At 39.3% G+C, this 9,760-nt stretch overlaps 1 protein-coding gene across 1 annotated transcript in view; it reads left to right on the forward strand.

The window, feature by feature from the left end:
- The window catches only part of ITIH5 (inter-alpha-trypsin inhibitor heavy chain family member 5), a gene marked incomplete at its 5' end in the record, with an annotated part of 79,809 nt that overhangs the window by 4,330 nt on the left and 65,719 nt on the right, over positions 1–9,760 (forward strand). Inside the window, one exon of the mRNA XM_006772634.2 lies at positions 5,704–5,748. Coding sequence (XP_006772697.1) covers positions 5,704–5,748 — 45 coding nt within the window. The remainder of the gene's footprint in view (positions 1–5,703; positions 5,749–9,760) is intronic.

Genomic DNA, 9,760 nt, shown 5'->3' on the forward strand with positions numbered 1-9,760 from the left:
TTGTAGTGACTTCTTGTTCCTGACTAGCCCTCTTCCCAGAGCCTAGATCTCAACCACTAAAACCACTAAGCAGTCTTGCTTACAGTGGGAGGACCCAGCAAACCTTTAATATATATATATATATATATATATTTGTATTGATTTCAGAGAGGAAAGGAGAGGGAGAGAGAGATGGAAACATGAATGATGAGAGAGAATCATTTATCAGCTGCCTCTTGGGATTGAGCCTGCAACTTGGGCATGTGCCCTGACTGGGAATTGAACCATGACCTCCCGGTTCATAGGTTGACACTCAACCACTGAGCCACGCCAGCCGCGTCCAGCAAACTTTTGTATCTAAGGAACAGCAGAGTCTATTTAAGAAGATGGGACCAAGGAATGGAGACTTGAGCTCTCTGAGGAAGGACAGGGAGTCCTGAACCTCTCATTTTCCTACAAGCAAGGTCCATGTCCCTTGTTTTTCACAGTCAAAAAACAAAACAAAACAGCAACTTGCCTAAGGCTAATTGATTTTTTTAAGTTGCCTGGAAATTGTTGGAATTTTAGCCCCAAAATGAAGTTTGTTCTTCCATTATTGAGATTTTAGGCACCCCAAATTGCAAATGCTTGATAGCTAAACAACCTGCAGCAACATTACTCCAAAGGAAGAAAACTTTTGTGTAAGTGATACAGAATTACCCACCTGGGGGTCTTCTCAGGCTAACTCTCCTCAGCCCAGGTGGTAGATGGCACCTCCAGTGCCTTCCCAACCTGAAGCCTTTGGTTTTGTGACAGATCCTGTAACACATCTCTGAGGCAACCAACTCCTGGGTTCCTGGGTCTTGGTTTCAGGACTTTTGAATGCCCTCAGAAGTTGGGGCTGACTGGTAGATGAATTTTTAGTACAGAATCTTGTAGGAACGCATGACCAGTCACTTGATGGTGTGTGGCTGAGCCAAGTGCGCGTCTCTTGGCTCTGTATGGGACCTAGTGTCACAGACCCAGTGACACGAAGGTAGAGGGTGAGAATCCTGCCTTGATGTCTCCATCAATCCGGGTCTTTAGAGCATCCACACTGAAAGGCAATGTACATGCTGTGTTTTCAGAGTTTCTTTCACCATAGGTAGAATTAGGCTTCACTGCTCTCCTCTCTTCCCCTGCTTTTTCCCATTTATGGGCTTTTCAGGATATTTCTCTTCTCTTCCATTCGTGATCCAACACTGTGATGGATCCTGGGGAAAAAATAAATCTCTGTTAACCAACTCATAAACATTTAAGCAGTGCCTGCTATTTTTGACCTATGGTTGGCCTAACTAATGATGGGCTAGATGGGGGAGATTGTAAACTCTATATTTACATTCCTTGTGTAAAGGAAATCTTCAACCCCCCTTCTACCTCCTGGTAGTGAATGCTACTTGGTTCCTATGAGTTGAAGAGGCAGTGGCAGATCTCTGAAACTGACCATTTTTCACATAGTTCCTGTATTGAGCCTGATTCTCTTAAATTCTTCCTTCCCTTTCATCCCACATCAACAGACATCCTACACAACTAGTTGTAGCCACACCTTCATCACAAAGTCTCTCATGGTCACTCAAGAACATAGTACATTCTCTTTTCATTTCCTTTTTTTTTTTAAGAGAGGGAGGGAGAGGGAAAGAATGATAGAAATATCCATGCTCGATCAGCTGCTTCCTGCACACCCCCTACTGGGGATCAAGCCTGCAACCCAAGCTTGTGGCCTGACCAGGAATCGAATGGGCAACTTCTTGGTGCAAGAGACAATGTAAAACCAACTGAACCACACTGGCTGGGCACAGCTTATATTTCTTAATAAACGTTGTGGCCTGGACATTTTCTATTCTAATGCTGGACAGATAAGTTCTGCTTAGGAAGACCAAAAAATGTTATTTGGGCCAACTATTAAGTCTATGATTTGGGGTCTCAGGCAGGTTGGTGGAAGCTCTAGGATTACTATGCATAGTAGTCCTTGACATTAAGCTGGAGTCATTTATCTGTCCTTAAGCCCCACTCCAAGATTCGTCTAATGCAATAAAAGGGATCAGGAATGCTTAACTGAAAACAATGATGACTACGTTGGTGTTATTTCCACTTCAGTCCTGGCTGGCACCAGGAAACTGCGTATGCCGGGAAGCTTTGATTCTGGTTCAATCTGAGTTTAAAGTTGGACTGAAGTGAAGCCATAATGACCCCCTGAGACGTCAGATAGTCATCTCAAAAATGAAAAACCAACTTCTCTTGTTCTCCTTAAAGCTTGTTTATTTTCTTAAAAAACTTATTTTACCAAGGAGTGAACTTCAAAGAAAATACTTTAGATCAATCAGAGAACATAATACCTGAGAGAGGCCGGGCTTTCCTTCAGATCACAGTTCTGTTAAGTGGTCCCCCGACAATTCCACTATTTTAGGATGGGAAGGCCAGAGATGAATCTGCAGAACTGAAAAAGACCTTGCCCAGGATGCTCACTGTGGCTTGCCTTAAACAGTCTCACATAGCCCACCTCATCTCAGAAATAGAAACCAGTATCCTCCTAGTAAGTGTTTGGTTCTCATTTGGAGTCAGGGCAGATGTCAATCTAAGTCCTATATTATTTCTTTGAATTCCAATTATAATGGTAATTTACAATAGTATTTTTTTGGGTTGGGGGATTAGGGAGAGGATGGGGATTAAAACAGTTTCTGATAAACTTTTAGTTTACAAATGGAAATATCTTTTTGTGATTTCTTTTATTGGAAGTAATAATGGCTAATCTGTCAAAAACTGAAGTAACACAGAAAAATTTAAAGGAAAGGAACTCAACCACCCAAAGGTAACACCATTAGCATTTTGGTTCACATTCTACACATACAAGCACTTATACTTACAACAATGAGGTCATGTTAGATACTGTGTTTTGTCACTTGATTTAATCACATAAACATGTTTCACTAATATATCCATCAGAACCGGCTTGGCTATACTTGTGGTAACAACACCCAAATCTCAGTGTCTCAAATGTTTATTTCTCGCTTATATAACTTGTCCAACTTGGAGTGTTTGGTTCTCATTTGGAGTCAGGGCAGATGTCAATCTAAGTCCTATATTATTTCTTTGAATTCCAATTATAATGGTAATTTACAATAGTATTTTTTTGGGTTGGGGGATTAGGGAGAGGATGGGGATTAAAACAGTTTCTGATAAACTTTTAGTTTACAAATGGAAATATCTTTTTGTGATTTGGCTAATTAATAATATCTTTTTGTGGTAATGGCTAATTTGTCAAAAACTGAAGTAACACAGAAAAGTTTAAAGGAAAGGAACTCAACCACCCAAAGGTAACGCCATTAGCATTTTGGTTCACATTCTACACATACAAGCACTTATACTTACAACAATGGGTCATGTTAGATACTGTGTTTTGTCACTTGATTTAATCACATAAACATGTATCACTAATATATCCATCAGAACCGGCTTGGCTATACTTGTGGTAACAACACCCAAATCTCAGTGTCTCAAATGTTTATTTCTCGCTTATATAACTTGTCCAACTTGGGTTGGCAGGGGAGGTTATTTGTTGAACAGCACTGAAGTCCAGTAAAAGGAATATTTATTGATGTCAATAAATATAGATCCCCATCATTATTTTTAATAGCTGTATTCTAACTAATCTGTGTATCACAAAATATTTAACCAAACCACTTTCTAAAGGTAGTTTAGGCTATTTCCAATTATTAACAACTAGTGGCCTGTTGCACGAAGATTTGCCCAATAGGCCTTCCTTCCCCTGGCTGCTGGCACCGGTTTTCTTCTGGCACCTGGGACCCAGGCCTTTGGTCTGGACTCTGCAGCAAGGCTTGGCTTCTCTGCTCCGTCTGCTTCCAGCCCCTCCTTTTTTTTTTTTCTCCCATCTCCTCGAGCAGAGGCCATGGCTGGCTGGAAGCCTAGTTCGCTCCTGGCAACCCAGGCCCCCAGCCACTGCTTGAGAGGAGTCCAGGGCCGGCGGGAAGCTTGGCTTCCTCATATGGTGGGAATGTAAAATGTTACAGCGAAAACAGTTTGGCAATTTCTTACAAGTTAAATTGACTACACTACCCAAGAATTCCATTCCCAAGTAAACTATCTGAGGGAAATAAAAATATATACCCAACGTCAAAATTTGCATGTGAATTTTCATGCCAGTCCCATATACTAGCCCCAAAGTGGAAATAATCTAAAGTCTATCAGCTAAAGCCATCTTCAGTCTTCAGTCTTCGCTTTGTGCCTGCGTATGCAAATTAACCACCATCTTTGTTGAGTTAATTTGCATAGTCTTTCTGATTGGTTGGTGGGTGTAGCAGAGTGACGGAGTGATGGCTAATTTGTATGTTTCTCTTTTTATCATATAGGATTGTTTGAAAAGTTCCAAAGAATTTTCTTGTACATTCGTATGGTGGGAATGTAAAATGTTATAGCCACTGTGAAAACAGTTTGGCAATTTCTTAAAAGTTAAATTTACTACACTACCTAAGAATTCCCTTCCCAGGTAACTATCTGAGGGAAATAAAAACATATATCCAATGTCAAAATTTGCATGTGAACTTTCATGCAAGTTCCATATAATAGACCCAAAGTGGAAATAATCTAAAGTCTATCAGCTGATAAGTGGATAAACAAAATGTGGCATATTCATTGCCTGGATATATTCAGACACAGAGAAGAATGAAGCACTAATACATGCTACAACATGGAACAATCTTGAAAAGATTATGCTAAATGAAAAAAGCTAGTCATAACAGACCGCATAGTGTATGATTCCACTTATATGAAGTGTGCAGAAGAGCCCATCCACAGGGACAAAGTAGATTGGTGGTTGCCTAGGACCAGGCAGAAGTGCAGGGGCTGGGAGTTGACAGCTGAGGGGTATAGGGTTTCTTTTGGGATGACAAAAATCTTCTAAATTGATCATTGCCCAACTCTACAAATATACCAAAAATATTGAATTGTGTACTTTAAATTATACCTCATAAAGCTGTTAAAAAAAGATACACATAAGACTGAGGTATATTTTTCAAGTTTTTATCTACATTGGCAACTTGCCTCCAGAAAGGACGATTCATACTCACAGCAATAATAGTTTACACTCCAGTTATTTAAACAGTGATTTGCCATTAGTAAAGTTCCACAACCAGCTAGGATTTTTTAAATTAGTCCAGAGTGGCTGGTTCATTAGTATGATTTTTGAAAATGAGGATCTTATCATCTTCTCATGCTCCTCCTCTTCATGTGGGAAAGTATAGCAAATCATCAGGAAAAAACAAAATAAGAAAATTCAAATCCAGTTTAGTTTTGCTTCCGGAGTTTCCTAGAGTTTTGAGTTGAATATGTGAGAAAGGCCGAATGTACTTACTTACTGAATGGATACAATAACAATGAGCTTATTTTCAAGCCCAAATTAAGTGAAGCAATACAGATGAACTTTCTGCTCTTGTCATTCCATCCAAACTCCTCTAACGGATTAAGGCCACTCAGAAAATGAGGTAATATGCCATCATGGGTTCTGCAGTCAACCAGGCCTGGGAGGGATGAATTCGAGTTCTGGACTAGAAGCTTTCTGATTAAAGATCAAAACCTCTTTTCAGGATAGATAGCCCTATTTGTGAAGTTCAATTGATTTTAACCTCCTCATGTAACTAACTTCTTTAAGAATGACCTCACAATTACATTTCATGACTCTTCTCTTTATAGGTTGGACTCAGGGTCCCGAGGCAACTCCGGCTGTTGCAAAGGCTGGTATGTATATTCATGGTGCATCTTACATCTGTCCCCTCACTAATTGCGTTATTTTGAACCAGGCACTAACTTTGCTTATAGCTTCTCCAAAGCTTATAAAGTTGCTTGTAGAAGGATTCTAACATGAAACAGTTCAGCTTTTATAAGATTTTATTTAAGTGGAGTTTTCTTTCTGGTACGACACCTGATTATTTCAGTAGAATTATAAGGACAAGGTATGACTTTTTTTGTTTTGTTTTTATTTTTTTTAATTCTTTATTGATTAAGTTATTACATATGTGTCCTTATCCCCACATTACCCTCCCATCCCCCCCACTCATGCCCTCACCCCCCTGTTGTCTGTGTCCTTTGGTTAGGCCTATATGCATGCATATAAGTTCTTTGGTTGATCTCTCCCCCTTACCCCCACCCTCCCCTACCTTCCCTCTGAGGTTTGATGGTCTGATCGATGTTTCTCTGTCTCTGGATCTGTCACAGAATGATAAATACCACATGATCTCACTCATTTATCAAATATAATGAACAACATAAACTGATGAACAAAAATAGTATGATGTTTTAAAGGCCTCCCTGAAAAACACACACACCTAAATTCACCTTTACTTTTTTATGACATTTTTACACAAAAATAAAGGCTTTCTTGTGAGATAAACAGCTAAATCAAATGAAGAATTCACATTTGTAGAGTAAAGCTTCATGTGATATGAGTTGGGCAAGGCTCTCAATGCATGTTGGAAGCTAACAGATTTGAACTCAGGCATTCACTCAACAAATAATTTTTGAATGCTTCCTATTTGCCCCACACTGTTGTAGGCTTTGGGTATACAGCAGTGAACAAGACAGACCAAAGACCCTGTCTGTCATAGAACTTGAATTCTAAAGGGGGACAGAGATAAAATAATCAAGTAAATTTTAAGTGTACTAGTAATGGGGAAGATGACAAAGACCAGAACAGAGGAAGATGGGGAGATCCTTACACTCATTTGCATCCATGAGATTTCTGATGACTACTTTCAAGTGAGTTCCTATAATGACAGTTAATGAGTACTGAGTACTTAATATGTGCCAGGCATTGTTTCAAGTGCTTCATGTGTCATAGTTCAAACACTCTTGCTACAATTTTTTGAGGCATTTTACCGATGAGAAAAAGAGAGTTTGGGTAACTTGCTCTAAACTCCACAATTAGTAAAACAGGGAAGAACCAGAATTTGAGTCCTAACAGTCTGGTTTCTGAGTCCATGCTCTTAACTAATATACCAAACTGCCTTCTCAATTATATGTATTTTTCTATTAACTATTACTTTCAGTCAACAGTACCTCACCTGGACTACCTCTAGCCATTCTTTTAGATGGTGGGACATACTTCTTGTTGTGGGCACACCATAATTTATTAAGCACTCTATTGATAAATTTTCCATTTGTTTCCAGACTTTTCCCCCTTCTGTAAATACTGCTGCAAAAAACTTTCTTTTTATTCTGTTATGTGGTTGATTTTAATATAATGGCCTAGATTTTCAGTAGAAGTATTGCTGGATCAAAGTGCATATACATTTTAAATTATGATATATGTTTCAGACTACTTTTTGAATGTTATTACTCTTCATACTATCTGTATTAACTTCATTTCTGTCACCAATAATGAATATGTGCATTTCCACCAACAATAGATAGAATTACCCTTTTTTTATTTGCTGGTCTCTTTCATTGTTCTTTTACCTTGCATTTTCCTAACTACTTATGATGTTTTTCCTGTACATTCTTGTCCATTCAGAGTAGTTCTTCTGTAAATTGATTATTTTCAGGTCCTTTACTCATTTTTCTCTTGTATATTTTTATCCCCTCATTGTCAGTATTTCAGATATCTTTGTTTGTTATATATACTCTGTCTTCTAAGTTGGAATAATTCTCTCCTAAATTTGTCATTTGTCTATTAACTATGTTTATGGCATATTGGTCATTTGAAAATTTTAAGTTTCTAAGTAGCAAATAACTTTATCTTTTCCTTATAGCCTTTTAGTTTTCATCCTTGGTCATAAAAATTTTCTTAACCCCATGACTGAGACTTTATGTAATTGCCCTGATTTTTTTAGAAATATCTAGGAATTTTTTTCTTGTTGCTGTTAATCCTTACCCAAGGATATTTTTCCCATTGATTTTTAGAGAGAGTGGGAGAGAGAGGGAGAGACTGACAGAAACATCAATGTGAGAGAGACTCATCAGTTGGTTGCTTCCTGCATGCACCCTGACCAGGGCTAGGGATCAAGCCTGCAACTGAGGTACGTGCCCTTGACCAGGATTGGAATTGAACCCAGAACCCTTCAGTCCACAGGCCGATGCTCAATCTACTGAGCCAAACCAGCGAGGACTTGAAATCTCTAGGAATTTTTAAAGTTTTTCTTTTCCATCTTTTACAAATTTTTAACATGAACCTTATTTGCCCATTCAATTGGTACCAGAGTGATCTTTCCAGCAGACTTTCTTTTACAAATGTCTTCAATGATTCCTCATCACTTGTAGGATTAACTCTAAGAACAGGTGAAGCCCTGTGTGATCTGGCTCCTGCTTGACTCTGTATCCTGTGTATCCTGTGACTCTCCTTATATTTTGTACTCAGCCATACCACACTAATCTGAATTTCCTCTACTCTAATGAATGAATAACATGTGGGTGGCAACACCTGGTACTCATTATCAGTGCCAGCTCATGGACCACAGGGATTTGCATGATTTATCCTGAATTAATTAGATACCCTTTTTGTGAAGCTCTTTGACCTCACAAACACAACAAAAGTTTATAGTTTAAAAAGCAGAGGTGTTTTTGTGCCTAAGTCTCCATGGTGCTTAACAGATACTGGCCTGGTTTCCCTAAAACAATTCACTGTCATCATTTAACCTACCAATGGGAAGGGCCATGTCTGGCATCTCCATCATAGTGGGTATTCTAAAATTTGTAGACTGAATTTGTTTTAAGCAGTTGTGGTGAGAAAGGTAGACCCAGAAATGATCATCATGAAGGAAGTTTATACTCACAGATCTGTAGGAACAGGAGCATAGAACACCATGCAGGGCCACACGGGGAAACCAGGATCAGTCAGGAGGCAGAAGGGGCAGAGGGAGAGCATGGCTCTGAGCCTTTATTGATTTGTGTTTTTTTAAATATATTTTATTGATTTTTTTACAGAGAGAAAGGGAGAGGGAGAGTTAGAAACATCGATGAGAGAGAAACATTGATCAGCTATCTCCTGCACACCCTCCTGCCGGGAGCCAGTCCACCCTTGCTGTTTCAAGGGACCTGGCATATATGGCATACTGTTCTTAATATGTTTGCTCACCTTCTTGGCACTATGTGTTTTAACCAAGGTCACCTCTCCGAGAAAGGTTGTTTCCCCACGTAGGGATTTTTCCCTGAAGTCAGGGAGGGGATAAAACTCCTTAACTAAGTGCCAGACGGGTAGTTAATCACTTTAACTACAAACAATCAGAATATTGCTATGTAGAATTATTACCACAGATAGGCAATCCAGGGCTGATGTTACCTTCTGTCTACAGGAGGGTAAACTATTTCTCCAAGATGATACATGCAGGTGCCTTGTTAGGGAGGTGCCTCGTCTGGAGGTCTGCTTCATGTAATAACATGGGCTCTGTTGTTTTTCTTAGGCACCTGCCAAGCCTCAGACTTCTCCTTGATACAGTGAGGGGGAGCCCAGTTAGATGATTTCTAAGGTTCTCTACCACCTCCAAAATTAATTCTCCTAATGATCACTAAAGAACTGTGAGACCAGAATAAAATAACAAGAGGTTAATCTTCTGGGAAGAGGCCTGACTTCTGGCAAATACCTTCACAAACACACATCAGTGACATTTTCAGATGGCATCTTGGGTAATTCAGGACATCCTCTGGGTGGCTTGATTTTAAGTGACTCACATGAGTCACACAGAAATGTTTGCTCCCTTGAGAAGCTAATTAAGACACTCCCTGCCTCACACTGCTTTTCCATCTGTTTCTCTTTAGT

This window comes from Myotis davidii, unplaced genomic scaffold (assembly GCF_000327345.1).
Source record: "Myotis davidii unplaced genomic scaffold, ASM32734v1 scaffold544, whole genome shotgun sequence".
NCBI lineage: Eukaryota > Metazoa > Chordata > Mammalia > Chiroptera > Vespertilionidae > Myotis > Myotis davidii.